Raw genomic sequence first — 25,886 nt, forward strand, 5'->3', positions numbered from 1 at the left:
CAGCAACATGAAACAGATCAGCAGCAACATGAAACAGATCAGCAGCAGCATGATGTGATTTTTTTCACAGTGATTATTCTAGTTAGAGATTCATGAGTCTAACAGCCTCAGGGTAGAAGCTGTTCCTCAGTCTAGTGGTTCTACTCTTAATGCTCCTCAACCTCCTTCCTGAGGGGAGCGGGACAAAAAGTGTGTGCTGGGTGAGTGGGGTCCTTCATGATGCAAGTGGCCCTCTTCCTGCATCTAGAGGTGTAGATGTCTGTGATGGTGGGGAGACTGATTCCGACAGTCTTCTGTGCAGCCTTCACCACTCTCTGCAAAGCTTTTCTTTCTGCAGCTGTGCAGCCTCCATGCCACACGTTGATGGTGGAGCACAGGATGCTCTCCACTGCACACCTGTAGAAGGAGGTGAGGACTGAGCTTCCCAGACCAGCTCGTCTCAGCCGTCCGAGGAAGTAGAGTCTCTGATGAGCTTTCTTGATCAGGCTGGTGGTGATGTTGCTCCAGCTGAGGTTGTCATTCATGTGTTACACACAAGTACTTGTAGCTGGGGTCAGTCAGGTCTCTCTCTCACGTCTCCAGCTCGTCCAAAATGCTGCAGCTCAGCTGCTAACAGGAACTCGCAGGTTTGAGCACATTACTCCAGTTCTGTCCTCACTTCACTGGCTTCCTGTGCGTGTCAGAGTTGATTTTAAAATTCTCCTGCTGACATTCAAGTGCATTAACGGCCTTGCACCCTCATACCTCTCAGACCTCCATCCTTATACTCCTTCTCGGGCTTTGAGATCATCAGACCAGCTGCTTTTGGTGGTACCACAAACCAGGCTGAAGCTCAGAGGAGATCGGGCGTTTTCAGTCATGGGCCCTAAACTCTGGAACAATCTGCCCATCAACATTCGACAGGCCACCTCAGTCTCTATTTTTAAATCTTTCCTCAAAACACATCTGTACTCATTGGCATTTAACAGTGTGATCTCATTTTGGTCCGGTCTGTTCTCTACTCTGTTGGCCATTTTAGTTAGCTTCTGCTGCTATTTGTACCTGTATTTCTATTTTATGTTTTCCTGTCTGCTGTGCATGTTTGGTTCTTTTGTACAGCACTTTGGTTGGCCTTGTTGCTGTTTTAAGTGCTATATAAATAAATTGGTATGGTATTTCGTTGATGATTGTGTTCATCCATTTTACTTTTACTCCCTGACATTTAACACAGGGTGATTTGATTTAGTATTTCGTTATTTCTCATTATTTCATGTTTTTATGCTTTTATGCATCTTATTTGATGCTGTGATCTTTTTTGGTAAGCACTTTGATAACAGTTACCGTTTTAAATGTGCTACATAAATAAATGTGACTTGACTGGTGACCACTTCCACCGCAGATCCTCTTATGTTCAGGGGGTGTAGGTGCGTTTGTTTTTTTGTCAAAGTCAAGGCCTGGGGGCCAAATGTGGCCTTCGTTGACATCTTATCTGGCCCCCCAAGCTGATATGCGACACGTAAAATGCTTCTCTTCATTTTTTCAGTAATCTTTGATTATAATGTTGAAAGCGCAACAGAGAACATAAAATGAGACCTACCAAACAGAAATCTATAACCAAGAAAATATATATATATATATATATATATATATATATATATATATAAAAAAAAAAAAAAAAAATCTGACATGAGTGTGCGTTTTTTGAAATTAGCCCCTAGTTTGAAAAAAGGTTAATTTAGGCCCCTTTTGTCAGCAACCGACACCCCTGATACACTATAGATTCATCACAGACATATTTGAAGCTGGTCTTTAATTGAAGATTATGGCTCAAATGGAAAAAATGACATGTTCCTGTTTTTAGTTTTCTACATTCAACTTAGAATCTAGCTGTTTTTTTTTTTTTTTAGCCATCCTATTTGTAAAAAAATAAATAAAATCTTACAAGATTTTCTATTCCATCCATCCTTGAATGGAATAGAAAACTGACAATACAAGCGAATGAAGATTAGTTTTAAATGACTGAGATTTGGAGCTACATTTGATTTGGAGCCTCGACCTAATCTTTGGTTCAGTAGAAACTAAAAGATTGCACAATTCCTTAAAAACATTGCCATCAACTCCTGGATATCATCTGCTTACAGGCAAATAGAAAACAAATTAAACCCTCAATCATGATGTAACAAACTTTATTTACAATTGATTACATTAAAACCAGCACGTACAGAAAACACAGACATCAGACGTACAGTAAGAAGGAGGTCACAGAGTGGAGAAGACAGAAAGTCATCTAGAAATTGAAAGTGCTTTGGTTTTCACTGATCTGGAAGGCAAAACCGTCCTCGGTGGCTTCAGGTGCCACGCTCTGCACCTCCTCCTCCTTTACACACACAAAAAAAAGAGAGGGGTCAGAAACGAACACTAAACGACTCCAAACCTCTTCATCTCATACTGACCTCCTCAGAGAAGTACTTCTCGATCAGGTTGAGGGCAGCTTTGTAGATCATTTCGTTCTCATGAGACTGCAACGCCTCAATCTTATCTAGTCCGCCGCATTCTTCAATCATCAGACTCAGCTTGTCCGACTCACCGATTTTTTCTCCAGCCTGACAACAAAAACAAAAAACATTTTACAGCCGTCAAGAGGAGGACGCGTAGTCGTGTCGCACGAGGCGTCCATTAGATGTGGCCTCACCAGGAAGATGTTAGTTATTGCGTCCAAGATGACGAGGACGGTCTTGCTGTCCTTGGAGGAGAGCAGGTTCAGGAGAGGCTCCAGCACGTTGGCTTGGACGAGGAACACCACCTGCTGAACAGTGCCCCCGCTGGTGAAGTTTGTAACAGCCCACACAGCCTCTTTCTGAGTTTTGTAGTCACCCTGAAGGAGAGACAGCCAATATGAATAAACAATAATAAATATATATATATATATATATATATCAATAATAACATTATAATAAAACTAAAAATCTGAGATCATACCCGCACAAGCAGCTCAACCATGTAAGGAATGAGGCCTGCGTCGATGACCTCCTGGATCTGAGCGTCCCTCCCTGCTGTGATGTTGGACAGAGTCCAGGCCGCCTCCTTCTGGATGCTGGGCCTTTTGTGGCGCATCAGCTGTGGGAACATGGACAGGGCTCCAGCATCGAGCACGGCTTGAGTCTGCTCATCTGTGCCAGTCACAATGTTCCCGAGGGCACGCAGCGCCGGAGTCTGACAGAAGGAGAAAGTGTTGAACACACAGACCACCACACACTCCACAACCTCCCTGGTTCCATCATACTTACAACCACAGACAGCTCCTGAAAGCCAAGCAGCTTGACCAGGCGAGGGATCACACCAGTCTTGACCACCACGTCAATGCGGTCATTAGAGCCATCCGTCAGGTAGGACACAGCCCAGCACGCGTCAGCCAACACCTCCAGGTCGTGGTGGTGCAGGAGGCGGATGAGAGAAGGCAGGATCTGTTGGATTGCACTCATGGGAGGAGAGGGGTGCTTGTTCCGACAGAGGTTTGAGAGGGTCCAGGTCACATTTCTCAGATAGCCAGGCTGCAAAATAAAAAAAAAAAAGTGAGAAGTGATATGGAGGAACATTTTGTTGTGTTAGGACGCCACCTACAGGTTGAACATGACAATTAAAAGCTGAGCAGTTTTTTTTTTTTTTTTTTTTTTTTAAAAAAGGAGTGAACTTCCCACTGCTGTTCATGTTTAAAATCATTTGAGTGTTTTTCTTCTTTGTGGGAGGTCAAACCTTGTAAATGACATCATCTCAAGTGAACTGTCGGCACGTGAAGAGTGTCAAGAACTACAACTGGGAAGTGAAGATCCACTTACAGTAAACACAGTGAGGTCAGGAACTGCCAGCAGACTTAGCAGAGGTGCCACAGCTCCGTGTTTAATCACCCTGTCTCTGAGAGCCGACCCATCACCTGAAGAGCAGAGGAATCAAAATGACTGAGGCCCTAGTCCATCAGCAAACACGAGCTACACGAGGAGGTGACGTTACCGGCAATGTTTCCCAGAGCCCAGACTGCCTGCTCGCTGATGTGCTGATGGGGGGATGTGACCAGGCTAACGAAGGCGTGAATGGCACCGCTCTCCACCACAGCAGCCGTCTGATCAGACGTCCCGGAGGCGATGTTGGTCAGAGCCCAGGACGCCTCGAACTGGATGGGAGGATACGCCGTAAGGCCGAGGAAGGACACAAACTTGGGGATCAGCCCAACGCTGATCATCTGATCGATGGGGGGATGTTTGTCGCGAGACAGCAGTTTTCTGTGCGAGGGGTGGCACAGAGACGGGTTAAAACTGAACCACGTTCAAATAAAAACACCAAGAGCAGATTTCTGAGGTCTTACCGTGCAGCCTGGGTGGCCTGGAGCTGGGTCTCAGGATCACTGCTGTTCACTCCTGTAACAATCTCCTCCACCGTCCACTGCCTCGCAGCCTGAGAACAGGTCAGGATTCAAGGTCAACCACTCCAGTTCAGAACAACTAAACAGCGAACCATAAAAAGTTCTACCTGACAGTTCTGGGTCCTTTCCTGGAGGGGAGAAGTGGCCTCTTCCGGATCTGTGGACACATTCCTCCTTTTGAAGATCTGGTCATCTTTCTTTGCCTTTCGAAGCTCCACGTTCACCTCTGCCCTCCTGCGTCGAAGCTCCTGCGTTTAAGTAACAAAATTCATATGCAACAAAGTCTCAAACGCATTTAATTTTAATTAAATACCGGAAGAAAAGCAGCTGGTGCGCTCACGTTAGTGTCTTTGCCTTTGTTCTTGAATTGGTTCAGGCGAGCGACGTTCTCGGACATTTTGGAGGAAGAGAAGGACGTTCGATGGTTGATGGAAACCTTGTTTTGTGTCGTTTCTGCGAAGACAAACACATTTTCAGTCGATGAGAGCTGCCTCGTGGCCATAGAGGTGGCAAAATGTTAAGCTAAATCCTTGCTTGAATTCGAGACGCTAGCTAACGTGGACAAAATTGACATAAAAATACATAAATCGAAAATAAATCACTTTCTTCTTAACTTTTCCGAATAAACAAACAGCAGACAAACACTCACCTAGCTCTGGAACAGGAACAGTGACTAAGAAAATCTGCCGCACAGACCTTTAAATTCCTGGAACAGAGGCCTCTGATTGGTCCGTTCGAGTCAAAGCATCCAAAAACCTGCGCTCATTGGTCCGTTTAAAAAAATACCACTGCTAAAAGGAAGTGACGTCACCACGAGAATATCGCGAGATTTTTAAAATAAGGTTAGTTGGTATGCAACTGATCCTGGATCTGCTGATTGATTTGCAAGAACTAAAAATATTTTGTTAATTTTATTTATATGTCCTTTAGGTTTTATTTGTTTTCAGTTTGTTTTATTACGCGTGAAAAGAAGCTATAAATTGTAAATTATAAAGCACTCATCAATTTTTAAAACAAAACAAAAAAAAATCACCTTTTGTCACAAACAAATGAGGGACAATGCGTCATCAAAACGTCTAACCAACTGCTGGACAATTATCAATGAAACTTAGAAATAATTGATTAGATGAGGGTCTACAACTAAACCTTAGAAGTCAAATTGATTCAAAATAGCTGCCAAACAATTGATCATTTAAAAACACAAAATGGGTATAACTTCAAATTTACAGCTGTTTAGGTAAAACTTAAGTGTGTTTGCAGCCAAGATCCACAATACTTTGCTTCAAGCTTCGGCATAACTTCTGTTAGCAAAATATTTCATGAACCACTAAAATAAGCTCCGATGTACAACTGATTAAACTTTGAAGTCAACCTAGTTGATCTAACACACGCCCATAGTTTGATGTGGTAGTAGCTGCAAGTCATCTTAAACAGCCTTTAACTTTATAAAGGAACACCAGGCTGTTTTTATATTTTCTGCTCAAATAAAAAATACATTAAAAAAATAGTTTTTTATGTTCCCATTTTCCATTACTGCAAAAACACGCAAGAGAATCTGTCTTTTCTGTTTTATTAAGTTCCATATACATCAATATTTCTTCAGCTGTAATACAAAAAAGGAAATCAAGACAAAATCTGATGAACGTTTTTTACAAACAGGGCAGGAACCTTCACACATCATTTGTCCTTCTCAGTCACTACTGCAAATAAAGTAATGTACAACAGCTTATCACTGTACCTTCAGTAGGATATATAGACGTTTAACCAAGAAGACTAACGGTGTCCAAATATTTAGTACTTTAGTACTTAAACTTTCTTTCATGCCATTTCAGACTAGATGAGTGGAAATGGGGATTAAAAAAAAAACAAACTGTTCCACTGTGAGATCTGAATTCAGACACAAAACTCTCCATACATGATGGTCAGGAAGGACGCAAGTGTTCAGTTTTTTATTTGAGTGGACATGAGGAGCACAATGGTCCTAGAGATTTATTTTTTACACGTAAAAAAAAAAAAAAGAAAAAGAAAACAAACAAAGAAATCTGAGAGAGCTCCAGAAGAGTTTTCTCCGAGGTAAACTTTTATTTTGAAATGCCTCAGTCATTCTGTACAGGGCCCCTGTTTGTGACGACAGGTCCTGGGAGGTCCCCCTTACAGCCTGAAAGTGTGCCGGCAGCTCTGCCCGAACGGATCCCGCCGACCCGGTCACCGAGAGTCACAGAGTTCAGAAAAGCCACATTCTTGGCAAGTGCATTTTGTTTGCTCAACGTGCGATGTTGTCTAAGAGGCCAAAGAAGACTGAAGCTTGTTGTTATGAGACCTAAAGGATGTGGAGAGAGGGGGGAGAATTGAAAGCTCCTCACAGTTTCACGTCTTAAAAAGCATCTAACAGAGGAAGCGAACGGAGCGGATCGGTTTCCCGCAGCCGTGTTGGTGTGAATAACCAGGAATGTCTTTATCAGAGAACACCGCTTCCAGAAAGTTCTCACTGCTTTCAGTACATTTTAGACTCAAAGGACTACAGATCTAAAAATCACTAGTTTCATAACTCTTTAAAAAGTCAAATACAGCCACTGTGCGTAATAAAAATATGTACATTCAAGACAACCACCTGGGAACATTCGAAAGTCTAAATGAGGGCGTGTACAAAATGTCTCATAAATATCTCCATAATAAAATACGCACCTTTTCATATTTTAATCAACAATTTCAACATGTCCAATTCAACTGTGGCGTTTAACAGAAATAAATACAACTTAATAAGTAAAACATTTAAAATCCTGCAGGTTCGGCTGATTGATCGTAAAGGCCCAATGTATTGACAACATGATGAAGACGATGATGACTTTTTGTCAGGCATGATTACAACCACTTCCTCAAATCAAACAAAAAGGCACGTCTGGTGGTTGTTTTTTTTCTTTTGTTTGCTGTTTTGGAAAGACAAGGTTTTCATGTGAGTGACACTAGAGACACCAGCATCCAGTCCAGACTCCTGCTAGACTGGCCAACTTAAGAATCTGACAATCTGGAAGAAAAGAAGAACATGGGATGGCTTGAATTACAAGGCATGCAGCACAGATGAACACACACACACATGCAACGGTGACGCAACGTGGCACTAAGGCTCAATGAGATGATGGATACGAATTTTCATACAACACTGTCTAGTCTACAATAAAGCACATTCTATAAAAAAATCCAGCTACAAAACATGCTAGTGGTACAAAGTGAGCGGCAGCCATGAATGCATAAAATTAGGGATGCACGATATTGGATTTTTGGCCGATAACCGATACGATACTGATATTTTTTTCCCTAGACCTACTTACAGAGACCACATAGCTTTCTCTGCTGTGAATTAAATTACTACGTTATTCCACATGGGCTTTGTTAATTTGACCTGCTACCAAATGCAGATGCCAAAAAGGGGGCTGAAAATGACATAACACTTCAATTTGGATTATGTTTAAAGTCAAACTTATTCATGACAGTTACTTTCTCTAACACAATGACAACACTCGAACAGTGCAAATTTGTAAATTTTCACAAATCTAAACTCAACCTGTTCACAAGCGACAAGTGAAAAGTGCAAAAGTAGTAGTGCATTAATAGATATATTATCAATCATATATGCTATCAGTTTCCGACATTTTTAAAAAACTTGCACACCGCTGACATTTTCACTTCTTCCTCTCCCACCGTGATCAGATCAGGTAGGTGCGCATGACGTCATAATGTTGTAGTGGCGCTGCAGGCATCCCTGTCACTGGGTTGTCATATCAAAACATTATCTTATATATTCAAGGATTCAAGGTTCTTCGTCATTCACACCGAGGGCTTTAACAGACTACTCAAGTGATCGACACGTCGATTCTAGGACATCTCGCGAGATTTTAAATTTCACATTGGGCATTCGCAGTTACGTCATTACGTCGTAATGACGTCATTGCGTCACGTGATCCGCACCGGGCGCGGGCAGCTACAAAATGGATTCCTCCAAGAAGACAGATGGCACAGAGCAGGCCCAGTCTTGGCAAACTGGTAGAAATGCATCAATAGTCTGAAAATATTTCACTACAGATGAATCTTCTGGTTCAACTACCGTAAGGAAACAGAAAATGAATCAACTTCCTGACTGTTTGGAGCTCGCTGCGAACAGGTGTTACACCATATTCTGTGACCACCGTATATTGTGACCATAGGGGGTGATGTTGCATGCACTGTTGCAGGTCACAGAATATGGTGCAACACCGGGTCCAATCGACTGAACCAGAACGAGCTTCCTCTGACCTTGTTTCACAAACTAAAATCAAGAAATATTAATCTCTAAACCTATTTAAAAAAACCTATAAACTTATTAATCTCTAAAACTAAACCTAATGCGCACCCAGCGGTGGTGCGGGGTAGTCGTCCGCCCCACTGTTTCTAGTTTCGTTTTTTACGTGCCGCACGTTTCTTTCATTTTTTCAGCTTAATAATAATAACTAATAGTTTTGGTTTTCCTGTGACTTATTTGCAGTATGATAAATGGTAGGAGCATAATATACGCTCCCAATGTTTTGTTGGTCTTTTTTTGTAAATAATAAATGACGTTTTTTTACGGTTTTATTTATTTTTTGCATCCTGAGAGCCTATGACGTCATCAACTACTCGATTTTTATTATGTTAATGTCGACTTTAAAAATTATGTAGTCGTTCAGCCCCTATTCACATCACATGTAGTGGAACGAAAACAGGGTCCCAGTTACATCCAACAAAAGTATTAAAATGTAAAAGAAAAACAGTAATAAGATCTAAAATCTACACTACATTACCAAAAGTATTTGCTCACCCATCCAAATTATCGGAATCAGGTGTTCCAATCTCTTCCATGGCCACAGGTGTATAAAATGAAGCACCTATCATGCAGACTGTTTTTACAAACATTTGTGAAAGAATGGGTCGCTCTCGGGAGCTCAGTGAATTCCAGCGAGGAACTGATAGGATGCCACCTATGCAACAAATCCAGTCGTGAAATTTCCTCGCTCCTAAATATTCCACAGTCGATTGTCAGCTGTAATATAAGAAAATGGAAGTGTTTGGGAATGACAGCAACTCAGCCACGTAAACTGACGGAGCGGGGTCAGCAGATGGTGGAGCGCATAGTGCGAAGAGGTCGCCAAATTTCTGCAGAGTCGATCACTACAGACCTCCAAACTTCATATGGCCTTCAGGTTAGCTAGGCGCGTTCTCCGGAGTGACGAATCGTGCTTCTCCATCTGGCAATCTGATGGATGAGTCTGGGTTTGGTGGTTGTCAGGAGAACGGTACTTGTCTGACTCCATTGTGCCAAGTGTAAAGTTTGGTGGAGGGGGGATTAAGGTGTGGGGTTGTTTTTCAGGAGCTGGGCTTGGCTCCTTAGTTCCAGTGAAAGGAACTCTTGACTGTTTCAGCATATTAAGACATTTTGGACCCAACTTTGTGGGAACAGTCTGGAGCTGGCCCCTTCCTCTTCCAACATGACTGTGCACCAGTGCACAAAGCACGGTCCATAATAAAGACATGGATGTCAGAGTCTGGTGTGGATGAACTTGACTGGCCTACACAGAGTCCTGACCTCAACCTGATGGAACATGTTTGGGATGAATTAGAGCGGAGACTGAGAGCCAGGCCTTCTCGTCCAACATCAGTACATGCGACCTCACTAATGTGCTTCTGGAAGAATCGTCAAAAATCCCCATAAACACACTCCTAAACCTTCCTTCCCACCCAGCCTTCCCAGAAGAGTTGAAGCTGTTCTAGCTGCAAAGGGTGGACCAACGTCATATTGAACCATCATCAACATCGTCCGATACCGATACCATGCCGATAATATCGTGCATCCCTACATAAAATAATTAAAACAAGCATGACAGCCATGTCTGAGTAAGGCTGTAAGAGCTTTGAATGGAAGTGCACACCTCGAGCTGCAGCACTCACCTGCTCGCCTTAAAGCCTTTCAGTTTCTGTACAAAGAAGGCTTCCAGCACCTCGGCACACTGAAAGAAGGGCGTGTCGTTGGGGTTGTAGTAGCGGCAGTTGTCGAAGATTTTGGTCACATCTGCCACAAACTCCGTGAGCTTCTGGTAATGTCGCTTCTGCAAACGGGTTTCCATCGTGGAGAAGTCTAAGAGGGTCAGAACAATACGAGAGCACAAGACAAAAAATAAAAAACTATAATTAGGACAGAATCTGCCTGACAAATTGTTTTTTCTAGTAATTATCCGACTCAAATAATTCAGGCTGACGGGCAGTTTTTCTGAGTCTGGGCTGTGAACGGATCTTACCCATCGGCTCTTTAATCACACGATAATAATCTGGAGCGTCATGGGGATCCACAGGTTCGAGGAACGGCCAGGCCATTTTATGAGACTGAAACAACACAGAACAGGTAAACAACTGAATTAAAAAAGGTCAAACATATCAGAATCTAAAAATTGAACAACTGAAATGGAAGCTGAAATGAAAGATGCAAAACTTTAGGAGGAAAATAACTAAAATAACAACTCCATCATCATCATCAGTGAGTCAAACAAGATGAAGGTTGAATACAATTAACTATATTTTATTAGATAAAACATGCAAAGGGAGTCTTTAGTTCCCAAACTGTAACTATAAGGTGCACTTCAAATCCTTTAATTTCCTCAAAAATCAACAGTGAGCCTTATGGTCCGAAAAATACGGTACTCTCACATGAAACACGTGAAGTTCTTTATTTTACAAAAAAGAAAGAAAAAGTTTTTTTTTTAATTTATTCAAAGTTATAAGCAGATCTTTAAGTATGTTCTGAAAACATTTAGCTGTATTTTCATTGTAATTTGTCCATTTATGTAGCTTGTTTTTGTTTCGTTTTATGTAATTTATTTTACTGACCTTTCATTTTATAAGCTTTTCTATGACTGTCTATTGTCTGTACCTCATCTGTGTTCTGTTTGAAACAGGTCTCCTGTAAATGAGTCCTCGTGGCTCAGTGAGACTAACCTTGATAAATAAAGGTCGAATGAATGAAATTTGGGACATTTTCTTACCTAACTGGTAAAGTCAGACCTGTTTTTAGGTGGAAAATTGGATTACATTATAAAACATGGAATTCAGAAACGTAAATATAAAATTTAAGGAGAAAAAATATAGATCTAAACATTTGACTGAAACAGGAAAACATTTACAAATCCTGTTATTGGAGGGATTCTTGGATGAAATGAATGATGGTAAACAAATGCAGACTGTAATATTTTATAAATATATTTTTTATAAAAAGAGTTATTTTCAAACAATTCAAATATTGTTTGCATTAAGGTGCCAGAAAGGTCTAATTACAGCCAAAACAAAAACAATAAAACTACATAAAATCTTTTAAACATTTAAACTACCTTTACAGGGTACAGAAAGTATTCTGTACTCTGCAGCTGCAGTGCAGACTGCCAGTTATACCTCTCTGTTAGATGAGCTTGCTGCACAGTTCATAAAAATCTATTACTTAGCTACATACATTAGTTTCATACCTGTAGCGAGCGTAATATTCTTTTTAACCCCTCATAGTCCTTGTCAGTGAGCGGCGACAGGACTGTCATGGCGTCCTCGGTCGACTGACACTGCGGACAAACGTACACATCGATGTGATTGGCCTCGCTCTGCAGAATGCCCACGCAGCGCCCATGGTACCAGTTCTGGCAGCGATCGCAGCCTATGTAAAACCTGCGGGGGGATTGGATAGGTGGTCAAAACCAAACTCTAGGGCTAAACCACAACTAAGAAGAACAGATCTGATTCAGAGGAACGTGGTGTGTAAAAAGCCGTACTGTGATTCATCATAAGGTGTCCGGCAGATGCAGTAGAGCTCCTCGCTGCTGCCTCCCTCCTGACCACGCTTACAGTCGCTGCACACAAAGTCCTCCAGCTTCTTGGCCTCCTTCTCCGTGATGCCGACACACGCGCCATGAAACCAGTTGGAGCACAGGTCACACCCGATGTAAAACCTGCGAGAGCAAACCAGTTTGTCACAGCTATTCCCAGAAGCTAAAGTCACATTAAATGGACAGAGTGATCATAGAAACGTAGAGGAGCTCACTTCGACTCATCGTAGGGCGTTTTGCAGACACAGTACAGCTTGGTGTCCTTCTTGTGATCCTTCGAGGCAGAAGACAGTTTCTTCTTCTTCTTCTTGAGTTTTAATAAGTTGGGATCTCCCTCCTGATCTCCCTCCCTTTCTTTGTCTTGTTCCCTGTCCCGATTCTTGTCCCGCTCTCGGTCTCTCTCTCTCTCCTTCTCCAGATCCCGGTCTCTGTCTTTTTCCCTGTCTCTGTGTCGGTCCTTGTCTTTGTCCTTGTCCCTGTCCCGTTTCTTGCTCTTGTCGTGATGCCGGTCTCTGTCTCGGTTTTTGTCTCTGTCTCTCTCGTCTTCTCGTTTACGTTTATGGGATGACGTGTGCATGCTGTGAGAGGAATGTGTGGAGTGAGGAAGGTGGGCGGAGGCCGCCTTGATGGTCGCTGCAGCCGCCTGAGCGATGGCAGCTCGAGCTTTCTCCTTTTCTCTTTGCAGCCTGGCCAGGTCTCGCCTCAGCTCTTCCTGAGAAGAAAAACGGACATTTAAAGAGGCCTTTTCAGCCGTAGTTAACATTTTGTTTCTCTTGTCTGGAAGAATCACACAAATAATGTGCACTGAAGGAGGAACACAAATATTAATGCAGTTAAAGCTCTTCTTGGACGTCTCTCAGGTAAAGACACACTCAGCTCATTAAACAAGAGTTTAAAGAGAACTGGAAGAAATCCTTTCAAGCACTCTTGGACTCTTCAACAACTCTTTGACATTTGTTTAGTGTATATCTTAGATCTTTATATACTATTTATTTTTACACTTTATATTTTTGGGTGTAACTGGGACCCTGTGTACATAATTTTGTTCCACCTCATGTACAACATGTGATGGAAATGACAATAAAGTTGACTGGAACTTGAACGTTTTGTCACAAGCACAACTGCGTTTTAATAAAAACATTTAGGCCATCAAAACAGTTAAAAAGAAAACCATTAAAAAGAATACAGCTGCTAACATTTCACCTTCAAATTACAGGACAACACAGATAATATGCATAAAATAAATTCAGACATTGATGAGCTTTGACAGAAGCTTCAGTCCGACTGGAAACTCTCAGAACCACCTGCAGTGAACCTCCCTCGTGTGTTGCTTAAAGTTAATTTTCAATTTGATTAAGTTTATTCATATAGCCCCAATTCACAACAAACATCGTCTCAGGGCTCAGTACAAGAACATTCACATAAATTATAAAACGCCAATTAGTAAAAGTTTTTTGTATTTTAGGAAGTTGGCAGACTGCGTTGAATCTTCTCTTTTTTGCAATCTCACATCCAGAGAAGCACGTAGGCAACAGTGGAAAGAAACAACTCCCTTTTAACAGGAAGAAACCTCCACTAGAACCGGGCTCAGCATGGGAAGCCATCTTCTTTAACTGGTGGATGATTGCTATCAGAGAAAAGTTGCTCCCACTGGTAATTAAACAGCGCAGGAAGACTGTCACCACCTCCACCTCAGTTTGATTCATTTTTCTCCTCCCATCTAAAACGGAGTTCAAGCAAGAGGTTCAAATTGTATTTCCTCTGCTTCAAAGTCTGTTCTGCTTGTAAACATAGAGCACCTCCCACCTGCAGCAGGAGGCTGCGGTGAGGTGGTGGGGGTGGGGGGGAGAGCTGCTCTCACTACACGGCATGAATTATGTCACTCTGGTGTTGGTGTCTGTCATTTCTGTTTGAGCTGCAGAGACTCAAACGTTTGAAAAACATGAAGGTAGTTCTAATTCCACCAGTCTAAACCATCCTGACTCCAGCTTGATGCAGCTTCATGAGACCGTGCACAGCTCAGTGAGAAGTTGTGACATCTATCATCTATAAAGTCTAACCTGGACTTGCAGCTGCAGCTCTTTATCCAACAGAGCCCTCTTTTTAAGGATTTCTGCCTTCAGCTGCTCCTTGTGCTTGTACAGCAGCGCCGTCAGTTTGGTGGCGTTCTGCTTGGAGCGTTTCTGCTCCACCACCTCTTCCTTCTTCCTTTTCTTAGCTTCCTGCTTAGCTTCCTGCTTCTCGTCCTTCTCGATCTTGTCGAGGATGAACTTCATCACCTGGTTGCACACGATCATTCTGAAAGCAGAAAACAAAAGTTTAGCTGTGGATTCGCTTGGTTGGGCTGGTGCTTATAATTAAGAAGCTTTTATCTTTTACGGTAATTACTAGTTTAATGTGTCCTGTAGTAAGTAACACAAAGTATTTTTAGTGGTTCTGTGATTGATAAGAAGAGTCCAACCTCTGGTTCTCCTCCCGCTCCACTGCAGCCAAGCTCTTCCTTTGTTTCTGATGCTCTGCTGAAAAATTCTGCTTCACTCCCACCTGACATTTAAAAGTTTCAATTAAAATCCACAATTTAAACAACTGGAGTAAAAAAAAAAAGATAACTGCCGTTCTCTTGATTAGCACCTGTTTCTGGACGCCATCTTTTGGACTGACCGCCTGCAGATTCTGCTCTTTTGGTTCCCTTTTAGCCTCGTGGTGTTTCTTCTTCTTTGGTGGTTGCTGCTGCATCCTCTGAAGCTGCTCCTGAACGTTTGCCGGCGCCTGGATGGTCACCACGTTCTGGAGCTGGTGGGCTTGGATTTGCGCCCCCGTTTGCTGGATCTGGATAGGTAGTTGCAGTTTGATTTGCTGGGGAACGGCCCCACCCTGCTGCTGGGCCTGAGCCTGGATCTGGGCTTGGATCTGGGCTGCAACGTGCGGCGGCAGGGCTGAGAGTAGCTGGACCGGCTGCTGGAGGCCTGAAACTGTGATGACCTGATGCCTGATTGGAGACTGGACCTGAAGCTGAGGCTGGGGTTGAACTTGTGATTGGTTCTGAGGTTGGAACTGCACTTGGAGTTTTGCCTGGACTTGGCCGTGGGCTTGAAGCTGTGGAGGAACTTGAGTTTGTTGTGACGACTGGACTGAAAACTGAGGTTGTGTTTGGACTTGAGCTTGAACATGGGGCTGAATGTGAACATGGGGCTGTTGTGAAGCCTGAGCTTGAATCTGGTTTTGTTGCTGGAGCTGGACCTGGGTTTGGATTTGAGTTTGGATTTGGGGCTGCAGCTGAAGGGGAGTTGGGGCCTGAGACTGGACCTGAGGCTGCTGCAGAGTCTGAGGTTGTGTTTGAAATGAAGCTTGTATCTGGGGTTGGTACTGAGGCGGAACCCTTGGCTGGGACTGGGTTGGGGACTGGACCTGAGTAAGGGGTTGTACTTGAGTATGAGGCGACGGTGGAGTTTGTGGCTGAATTTGTGCCCGTGGCTGAAACTGAACCCGGACCTGAGGCTGAATCTGAGCTTGTAACTGGGGATGCGTTTGAATATGTGGCATTTGCTGGACTTGACCACAGGCGGGGACCTGGACCTGTGCACAGATCTGAGCTGGTGTCTGGGGCCGAATTTGAGGATGGGTTTGGGGCTGCAGCTGAGGCTGTGGGGGCCTCACAGCAGACACAACAGAGGAGACAGGTAGCCCCTTCATATTAACCTGCACTGCTGAGACCGGCAGATGAGACACCTGCTGCACCGATACAGCAGCAGGATGATGAACTTGCGCTGGAGACCGAGGAGTTACAGATGTTTGAGGCAGAAGATTAACGGGGGAGTGAGCAGAGGCTGATGAAGGAGCAGAGCTGGGCACAGAGGCAGACGGTGTAACCGGAGCTGCTGCCTGCTGAGCTGTCTGAACTGGAGCCTGAGCTGGAGACGAGACTGGAGTCCAGACTTGGGGCTGAGCTGCCTTCTGTTCTATCAGAGCTATAACAAGAAAGAAACAAGAACAAAAACAGGTGAAACCAACGCTGAAGAATACAAATGGCAACAAGATAGTGTTATTGTTACAGCTACAGGAAAGAGAAAGTCCAGTATCTTTCAGTTGTAGGGTTTACATATCAGATTATAATGTCAAAAGGTCAGATTGTGCCATGATCAAATAAAAAAATAAATAAAATCTCGAACTCTACAGCACATGTGTCAAACTTAAGGCCCGGGGGCCGAATGTGGCCCTCATTGACAGCTTATCTGGCCCCCAAGATGTTATTTTAAATGTAAAATACTTTCATCACTTCAATTATTTTCAATAATCTTTGATTATCAAGTCAAGTCATCTTTATTTGTAGAGCACAATTTAAAACAGATAAACTGTTATCAAAGTGCTTATTTGATGATGTCGTTTATGATGTCAAAAGTGAAACAGAGAACATCAAATGAGACCAATCATATTCTAGTTGAGGAACCTGCAACCAAGAAAAGATGTCGGGTATCTAACTTGAGTTAATGTAGATTCTGAAACCGGCCCTAAAAAGTTTTTTAAAAAAGGGTTTACTTTTGCCCCCCTTTTGTAAGTGAGTTTTACACTCCTGATCTACAGGTTTCTTTCATTCAGCATGCTAAAGATTAAAGTTCATGTTAGAATAGCTAAAAAAGTATGACTGCCTGTAAGGGTCGACAGAAAAAAAGTCTCTTCTCTCTGAAAGCAACGTGGCAGATTTGTAAAGTAGCATCAATCACAAGACTTTTGGAACAACATCCTTTGGACAGATGAGTCCAAACAGAGATGTTTAGTTGATGGGGCAGCTGCAGCTGAGTGGTTAGAGCAGTTGTCCTCCAATGCGAGAGCTGAGGGTTCAACTTCACCAGCAATCACGTGCTGAAGTGTCCCTGGGCATGACACTGAACCCCTCATTGCCTCCGATGTGTGTCCCATCGGTGTATGAATGTGATAAAGCACTGATAAGTCTTTGCACAGAAAGAGTGATGTATGAATGGGTAAATGAGGGCACAGATTGTAGTGTAAAGTCTTGACAAGATAGAAAGGCGCTATATACTGTAAGTACAGTCCATTTACCATTTACCCATAATGCAAAGTGCCATGTTTTGAAAATCCCAACAGCATATCAGCATAAACACCTCATGCCAGCTGTGGATGATTTTGGCTTGTTCTACAGCCACAGAACCTGGATTCCTTGCAGTTACTGAGTGGACTATGAACTCCAACAGGTTCTAGAGTCAAATGTAGGAGCATCTGTCCAACAGCTGAAGCTTGGACCAAACTTTTAACAGGACATTCATCACTAGCAGATCTAAAACCAAAAGTCTGAAAAAGCAAAGAATGAGGGTGCTGAAACTTTTCAAAGTGCAGACTTCAGTCTGTGCTGCGGTGGGACTTTAGGAAAATGAGCAAAAACAAATGTCTGCAAACCTCAACAAACTGAAGCGACGCTGTAAAGAACAGCAGGTCCAAAGTGTTGCACAATGTAAGCAACTGATAGTTTTCACAAACAACTCTTCCATTGTAGCTTTGTTTTGTTAAAATATGGTGGAATCAGTTGTGTTTTTGAACACTTGTGGTTAGATTTAATGAATTTAAAAACCTGGTAGATGTTACTATATCCGGATATGTAATACCACAGCAGTAAAAGAGAATGGACTTGCTTCCTGCTGTAGGTGGCACCTTACCTGGCACTGAAGGTATAGTAGAGGTGGCTGTGACAGGTGTGACAACAGCATTTGCCACAACTGCATGGAGAGGAGCAGAAGCTGCACCTTGTATTTGGGTTAGAGCTTTGGCTGGGGACGGGACGGCGATTTGGGTAGACACAACAGCTATGACAGGAGCAGAGACGGGAGCGAGGGCCGGGGTTGGAACTTGGAAAGATGAAGGAAGTGAGGCAGAAACAGGAAGTGGAGCTGAGTTAGTGGATGCTGCTGCAACAGAAACTTGGGGAAGTGGCCTGGCTGACACAGGGGACAAGGCCGGCACAGGAACAGAACCCTGCATCTGAACAGTGGCTGGAGTTACACGTGGGGCAGGGCTTACAGACTGTGGTTGGACGACAGCTTGTCCTGGTACAAGTGGTGAACATACAGTTTGGGTTTGTGCAGGGGGTGAACCTACTGGAAGAGTGGACACTTGGGTTTGGGGCACGGTTTGGTTTTGGACAAGGGATGAAGTGAGAATCTGTTTATGAGTCACACCTGGGCTTGAATTTTGTGTTGAGGAAGCAGCTTGGGGCAATGTTACAGCTGAGGGTGGGGCAGGGGGTACAACTTGTGTGGAAGGCTGTGGAAAATGAGGCACCAGAGCAGACCTTTGGGGCTGTGAAGAGATGGGCGTTGGGGGTGAAATGTGCGTTTGTGGAGAGACGTGAGCAGCAGCAGAAACAGGGGCAGGAACTTGGGTTTGAACCGGAATAGCAGAGCTCGAGGCAACGTTTAGGTTCGGTGATGGGCTTGTAGCCTGAATGGGCGCAGGTAGAGGAGCCGTCATTTGTGTATGGGCTAAGGATGACGGAGTCGTCTGGACTTGGGCAACGGATCGCATTTGAGCTGAAGGTGACATTTGGGTTTGAGGGGTCTGCGTTGTGACAGGGGTCGTGTTAGTGGGAGCCGAAACAGGAGCTGATGAGGACGGAGGTAAAGGAGTGAAGAGGAAGCGCTGGACTTGGCCGTTGGGCATGGCCGCCTGCATTAGTTGCTGGCCGGGGCCTGGGATGACCGCAACACCCTGTGGGATGATCTGAAGTTGTCCCTGGGTCTGCCCTTGACCCTGGATCACCACAGTCAGACCTGGGTTTCCTCCCTGCAGAGTTTCAGGCAAACAGAATCTTGACTACAACTAAACAAAACATTATCAAAAAGAGTAAACAAAAAGGAAGTAAAAACATCATGGAAACTAATTTCACCGTTTGTTTAGACAACAGGAGATAGATAAATGTTTACCTGTGCGCTTTGAGTGAGCTGCATGAGCTGAGCCATGGTGAGTTTCACTTGGCCCTGCTGAGGTCTCTGAGGCTGAGATGAAGCAGCAGGAGCTGTGGAGGCAGGAGGAGTTGATGCAGGACCTGCTGCTCTCAGAGGAGGAGTACCAGGTCCAGCTTGGGCTGCAGCTTGTACAGGCTGACCTGAAAGACAAAAAACACGTGTTGGGATTTTCAGCTTGAAAAGCCTAAAGAGCTTTTATTGAGGGTAAAATGTTGGACAGAAGACCTTGCTGAGCTGGACCTCTGACTACTGTACCCCCAGGAACAGGTGCTCCAGGTTGAGGTTGCCCCACTGCTGTGGTAACCTGACAGACAGATCAGGAGTACAACTGTGAGCATGTTGAGTATTTCCACTGTGGGTAAAAGTGAAAGCGACTGGTCAGAGTGAGACCTGTTGAGTGGTGGAGGCAGAAGAAGCAGTTCTGAGGTTCATGTTTCCAGTCGTAGGATGTAGCGTGCTGTATGTCCGAAGGTTGGCAGGAGGCCCATGAGGGAAAATACCCAGAACTTTCTGCTGAACTCCACCTGTCGATGAGGACAGAAGCACAAAAATACATCACCTACTTGTACTTAGATGGGTCAAGTGTTGAAAGGTAGAAAGACATGCACAGCTGTTGGAAAGACTTGAAGCATTTTAATGTTTTCTGAAAAACTGTCTAATCCATCTTAATAAAGTTATTTATGACATAAACAGTATTATAAGCTGAATGTCAAAAAGCAGTCCACAACGCTTTTCCGTCCTTCTTCGCATTTCAAAGCCAAAACGAACAACGCTCATGCTCCCTACCTCCTTGAGCAGAAGGCATGGCGAGCGCGACAATCTTGCTGTTAGCAGGCAGAGGCAGTTTGGCGGCGAGGACCTGGCCAGCCACAGTCACTGGGCTGCCAGCGATCTGGAGGGTTTGCTCTGAGGTGGAGATGCTGCCAGCCACTGTGGAGGCTGCAAGACACACCATGCCACCTACTGTCACCCCAACAGGCCCACCAAATCAGCCAGAGAACAGTTGTGGTGTCCACTGGAAGGTTTCAGTCAACAACGAGGCTGCCATGATCCAAAAAATGTGATCCAGTGTGTCAAAACCTTAAAGAGGGGGCTGGGCTTTCTCTGCTGCAGCTCCTGGGTTGGTGAACGACCTCCCTTTGCACACTGGATAAACTTCTTCCATGCCTGATTTTTGATTTATTTATGCTTAATGTATTTGTCCATTTCTTTTGAAGTGGCTGCTGACTGAAAGTGGACACCACAAGCTCTTTAATCATTTAGAAGCCAATCATATTTATGAATATGAACATAAAAAAAACAGCTGCTTCCTGTGCTTTAAGCAAAAAGAAAGACGGAGGAAAAGAAAACTAAAACTGACAAAATAAAATGAATGTTAAAGTCATTTGTTTGTCCGTTTGGTTTCAGTGGATGAGAACGGGTGAGGCTGACTCGTGACAGGTCCGTCTCCTCCACCTGCTCACCTGTGCCGTTGTTCTGACCCTGCTTCACCCAGGAGGCGAACGACTGATGGAAGTTCTTGTCTTGCTGGAGAGGAACTGGGGAGCCCAGCTTGGTGGACAGGGCCATCTTGGTTCCAGGTGGCAACGGACCCGTCCTCAGGCCTGTGGAGGTCAGGGTACTGGGAGAGCTGTCTGACGTGGTGGGAGTTGTGGAAGTGGTGGCAGTTGTGCTCGGTTTCAGCGGCTCCAAACGTTTCTAAAACGAACACAAAACGACATGTTGGGTTTATATCAGGTTTGTTGACCTGACAGATCGGGGGTGGAGGGTGGGGGGTTGGTGTGTGCAGTTTCCCCCACCTGCTGGGCAGCCAGTCTAGCCTGCTTCAGCTGGTTGTCTAAATGAGCCTTGACTTCCTCTACTGTCTTCAGGGTGCTGCTGGTTTTGGCGGGCTCTAACCCTTGTGTCTTCTCCCTCTCCAGCCTGCAACACCAAGAAGAGGCAAAAACGTGACGAACCAAAACTTCGTTTGAAAAAAAAAAAAAAAAAAAAAAACCAGATGACGTGGTGGGAGTTTCTAACCTCTCTGCAAAGGCTCGGATCTCCCAGAGCTCGAGCTCCTCTTCAGGTATCCACGTCTCCACAGCCAAAGGCCCGGTCTGCTTGGCTGGTTCGTGCTTCTTCGGCCTCAGAGCACTTGAGCGCAGGCCTTTCCTCTGTGGAGTTGGGGTTTCTACTCATAGAAAGTAAAAACTATTTATTAATCTTATGAACTGATTAGACACCACATTAGTTCCAAACAAAGGTGTATTTCTTACCTTTGGGTGTGTCTCTGTTCCCGAGGGGACAGATGATCTTCCTGATGCAGTACTCTGAGCGGATGCCATAGGGCCCCACGTCTCTCCTTTTCATAATCTCTGTAGTGATGATGTCTGTGTCGGTGGTTTCTAAACAAACCAACAGGTTTTAAAGAAAAAGCGGCTGAACTTCTCTTTGAACATCCCAACATTTTATCCCTCATAACAAGCTTGAACTCTTCAGCTTTACAGAAAAGTCTGACAAATTACAAGCACTCCATATTTCAGCTGAAATACAATCTAATATCAGGAAGTTTATTCTGGATGACCAAAACTGGGAAGCTTTTTGTTTGCAGACGTTCTCACCTTTCCGAGTCATCCCTACAGCAGTGGAGGGCTTCACAGCCATGTCGTCCCACCTCAGACAGGCCCACAGCAGCCTCAGCATCAAACTAACACCCGCCAGAGACCTCACAGTCTGCAGACGATACCTGAAGAGGCACAAGGATAAACAGTGAAATCCAATAACACTAAACACACACAAATGCTTATGTGCATGCTGAAGCATAGACAAATATTAAAACAGTATAAATTAAATAGAGCATAAAAACCAAAGCAAATATATGCAAATCAATACACTAGACAATAAAACAAATTTAAACCAAGTCCATTTAGAACAGGTGCGCCCAATACGTTGATCACAAAGGCATTATGGGTAGATCGCATGGCATTAAAACACAGATGGCAGCCTATCATCCATCCTCACTATATTTTTTTACTTGACTGACATACAGGCCAGCCAGTCACAGCCTTCATTCTCTCAAACCAGGACGCAGAGTGGAGATTTTCAAGGAAAATATTTATATTTATCAATATTCACCCCCCACCGTGAAATTTTGTGTGTGAAGTGGCACATGTGCACTACAGGCAGCTGCAGTCCCAAGTTTTCCTGCACTAACAACAGTTATAATAAATGGCAGAGAGTGTTTTTGTGCTGCTCACACTTTTTCAGCATGTTGAGCAAAACTAATTAAATCCAGTTCCAAAGAGACGTCAGTGTATTCAATAGTTTGGATGAAACTGTGATCATGCAGACGCTACAACGAATCGAGCTGAGCACTGCATCAGGGTTGCCAGATAAATTTAAAATGTTTTATTTACCCCCTCCTTTTCTGTGCACATGTTCAACAAACACAACACACACCTCATCTTAGAATATATTTACTCACCACATGACAGTTTAGGTCAAAATACTATCATTTTAAAGCCACAGTACTATAGTTCATCATTTCTTATCTGGCAACCCGATTGACACGGAAACTACAGCGTTTTCATGTAAAACCATTCATTTTTTGTTTATTACCCCCAATACACATTAAAAAACACTGACATTTCTAGAGGTTGTTCTTGTGTAAACGGGGTCTTATAGCAGGTAGATCACTTTGACTTGGTCATTTTAAAAGGAGCTCGCATGCTGAAAAAGTGTGGGTGCCACTGATCTAGTAAAATAGTTTAAACATTTTTTGGACTAGCAGTTAGCTTCAGTCTACCAGATGTAAACTGTTGTCAACTTTTCCACTGAAGCTCATGTCAAAAGATCTGAGCTATCCTTTCCATTCAGCACCTGTGCAAGTTGTAAATGGAAACCGACACCCATTCTAACAAAGTGGAACAAGATTTGTTACCGACCTCCAGGTGATCCCAAAGGTGGGCCGAGGTGAAGGGTAGGGCCAGATATCTGGCGCCGGCTTGGCATTGTAGCTGAAGATGGGCACTTCTTTAATGCCTGCCTTCCTCGCCAGCCTCTTCAGCTCATCATTTGGGAGGACAAAAAGGCTCTTCTTGCTGCTCTTAGTCACAAACTTTCGGTAGGAGGGCAGTGCGATTCCCGAGCGGGCCTTCTTGGACTTGGAGTACCTGAGAAGGCTGACTCTGTCTTTGGTGGAATACTCTTTACTAATCGTCATGGAGCTAGTTGATGTGGAGCCCTGGGGGGTCGATTTGGTGTCATTAGGTTTCTTCTTCTGGAAGCCAGCTGCTTCTAAGCTGGGTTGGGTGGTGACGGGACCGAACGAAACAGAACCCATTTCCCCTCGAGAAGTTGCATCGGGCTTACTAATACTGTTGGATGTGTCACGCACGAGTGAACTTTGAGACTCCTTTGAAGAGACGTTGGTGCAAGTGTCTGTGTTATTACTGTTGTGGCAGGAAGTGCTCGAGGATTCGAGCTTTGCCGTCACTGACCCCTCACTGTCCGTCGTCACAGCACTCTTATTTACAAGTTCTTCTTTATCGCCAACATGGTTCTCTAATTTTGGGACTTTGAGAGGAGGGGGATGGGCTGCATTAGAAAAATCATTCTGCGACAGATTTCCATTCATCAGAGACTTCACCGGCTCCTTCTCTGGATCTGAACACACACTCTGGACAGGATTCCCAGGGTCTGAGTTGGTGTTTGGATCTGCTGTTGTGGTTTTTCCATTCACGTGCGATGAAATGCTCTTACTTTGGGTTTCCTCCATGTTTTCAGCGTCGCTCTTTCCACTGCTTTGCTCCATTTCATCATAGCCACGCTTCTTAGGAGTGTCTGTTATTAGACAACCCTCTTCCTTCTGTGTTTTTTCATTGTGCTCGGTCTTCTCTGACCGACAGCTGGTTGTACTGCTCAGCTCAGGTTCTCCATTCACTTCTTTATTGGTACAGGCCTCCTCATTTCCAGGGTCAGGTTTGATGTTCTTGATCTCTGTCTTTGTGTCCTCCTGCTCAAACTCAAGTTTTTTAACCACACGGTCTTTCACTTGTAGGTTCTCCCCCTTCTCTTCTGCTTTAACAGCTGAGGTGGCAGCAGGCTGCGGTTTGTTTAATGCTGCTCCTTCAATTTTCACCCCAGTCGTGGGCTTCATGGTGGCTGCTTTGGACAAGGCCTGTCTCATCCGCTCCAGCCTCTGCTTCTCCTCCAAGGTGAACTGTTTTACCCGACGCTCCAAGAGTCCATCCAGTTTGGATGGCTTTACCTTCTTCTTATATGCCGTCCTCAGCTGGAAGCCCTCGCTAACATTCACCACATCGTAAAAGATTTGTGATGTTGTGGTCTCCTCCTTGTTGTGTTGCTCGGGTGTCTGAGTGGGCTCAACTCCAACAGGAGGTGCAGTGGTCGATGAAGGACCGTTGCTTTCAACTTTATCTGTGAAGAAGAATCCCAGATGTTAGCTGATGATAGAAGTACAGTAGTCACACACTACTTTGCGGTTCAATTTTCGCAGACTCGCTCTTTCGAGGGTTTTCAAAGTCAGATTGAACACGAGGAAAATAAATACAAATTGTACAGGACACATGATTGTCAACTTTAATATTCCTCACGTGATTGGGACAGTTCTGGATACAGTAGTGTACAGTAAAAAGTTTACAAAAAAATAAGATACTTTGGACAGGCACCGCCATTTTGTAGTTTTCTCTCAATAAGCCTCAACTGTATTACCACTGATAAAGACTACATTTCCCAGAAGCCCCGTTGCCTTCTGCTGAAATGTGTAGGGAAAGTTTTGATCTCATCCGAAAAAGTTCGGTCCTTATTTATACAGAGACTTTGGCGCCCAGAGGATGCAGAGAGCTACACAGCACCCACCGGGAACTGGACCAGAAATTAAAGTAGAATCGGACCCTCAGACCCATCGGCGAACCCGAGAGCTGCTAGTCGGCCCACAAGGACTTCCGAGTGGGGATGCGTCGCCGTAGGTTCGACTTCTCTCCAGAGCCCACTGTCACTACCCCGAGCCAGAGAGCCGACCAGAACCGGCAGGGTAGGTCAGCCAAAATTGAACCAAGTCGGAGTGGAACCGAGCCACTGCTGTTCTGCCGAGCTGGTGAATAAAATTTTGTAGCTACATATAAGTATGTTGTTAAAATGGACGTACGTTTAAGAGTTCAGAACATTGCAAGAGTGAGGGAAGGGTTTGTAAAGCCATACAGTACTAAATTAAATATAATGTTGCTACTTCATGGATTTTCACTAGTTGCGGTGCGCGTATGCGCGCGCAGGGGGAGGACGTAACCCCCACAATAAATGAGGGACTACTGTAGAGCTTTGCTGGATATATACAATGATTAAAGTAAGAATTGTTTTTTTTTTTACTGAAACTTTTTCTACACCTGAAGTTTACGAGAATCATCACCAGAATGACAGATGTCTCCTCTAAAATGACCATTTCATTTAAAGGGATTACCGGTATATTCATGGGATTTCAACTTGTGTAGCCATGTCGACAGAACCGAGCGCCCCGCCTACCAAACCCCCCATAGCAAACAGCTCCGCTACTTCTGGGCAAGGAGTGGAAATTGTGGCAGCTCAGCTCAGACCTAGCATTTGTACTGCAACACTTCAACTACAATTATTCACTCACTATGAATC

At 44.1% G+C, this 25,886-nt stretch overlaps 2 protein-coding genes across 2 annotated transcripts in view; both read right to left on the minus strand.

Moving 5' to 3' along the window:
• Window positions 1–2,239: 2,239 nt before the first annotated feature.
• LOC119421557 (importin subunit alpha-1) lies at window positions 2,240–5,065 on the minus strand. Its single transcript, XM_037688900.1, has 11 exons — window positions 5,046–5,065; window positions 4,737–4,849; window positions 4,504–4,644; window positions 4,340–4,428; window positions 3,988–4,256; window positions 3,816–3,910; window positions 3,267–3,530; window positions 2,959–3,192; window positions 2,672–2,854; window positions 2,433–2,582; window positions 2,240–2,356 (listed from the first exon to the last, which is right to left on the minus strand). The coding sequence occupies exons 2-11, from the start codon at window positions 4,791–4,793 to the stop codon at window positions 2,267–2,269; spliced, it is 1,572 nt and encodes a 523-aa protein (XP_037544828.1). The 5' UTR covers window positions 4,794–4,849; window positions 5,046–5,065; the 3' UTR covers window positions 2,240–2,266.
• Window positions 5,066–6,446: 1,381 nt separating this feature from the next.
• LOC119421556 (nucleosome-remodeling factor subunit BPTF) overlaps window positions 6,447–25,886 on the minus strand; it is a 32,853-nt gene continuing 13,413 nt past the window's right edge. The window contains exons 13-31 of the mRNA XM_037688899.1: window positions 23,168–24,662; window positions 21,845–21,969; window positions 21,500–21,628; window positions 21,264–21,414; window positions 21,041–21,164; window positions 20,705–20,939; window positions 19,632–19,765; window positions 19,467–19,545; window positions 19,200–19,381; window positions 17,937–19,059; window positions 14,899–16,235; window positions 14,729–14,811; window positions 14,328–14,565; window positions 12,483–12,979; window positions 12,214–12,390; window positions 11,917–12,109; window positions 10,702–10,786; window positions 10,355–10,541; window positions 6,447–6,716 (exon numbers count right to left, since the gene is read on the minus strand). Coding sequence (XP_037544827.1) covers window positions 6,677–6,716; window positions 10,355–10,541; window positions 10,702–10,786; window positions 11,917–12,109; window positions 12,214–12,390; window positions 12,483–12,979; window positions 14,328–14,565; window positions 14,729–14,811; window positions 14,899–16,235; window positions 17,937–19,059; window positions 19,200–19,381; window positions 19,467–19,545; window positions 19,632–19,765; window positions 20,705–20,939; window positions 21,041–21,164; window positions 21,264–21,414; window positions 21,500–21,628; window positions 21,845–21,969; window positions 23,168–24,662 — 6,614 coding nt within the window. The 3' untranslated portion in view covers window positions 6,447–6,676. The remainder of the gene's footprint in view (window positions 6,717–10,354; window positions 10,542–10,701; window positions 10,787–11,916; window positions 12,110–12,213; window positions 12,391–12,482; window positions 12,980–14,327; window positions 14,566–14,728; window positions 14,812–14,898; window positions 16,236–17,936; window positions 19,060–19,199; window positions 19,382–19,466; window positions 19,546–19,631; window positions 19,766–20,704; window positions 20,940–21,040; window positions 21,165–21,263; window positions 21,415–21,499; window positions 21,629–21,844; window positions 21,970–23,167; window positions 24,663–25,886) is intronic.

This window comes from Nematolebias whitei, chromosome 15, assembly GCF_014905685.2.
Source record: "Nematolebias whitei isolate Nwh7 chromosome 15, NemWhi1, whole genome shotgun sequence".
NCBI lineage: Eukaryota > Metazoa > Chordata > Actinopteri > Cyprinodontiformes > Rivulidae > Nematolebias > Nematolebias whitei.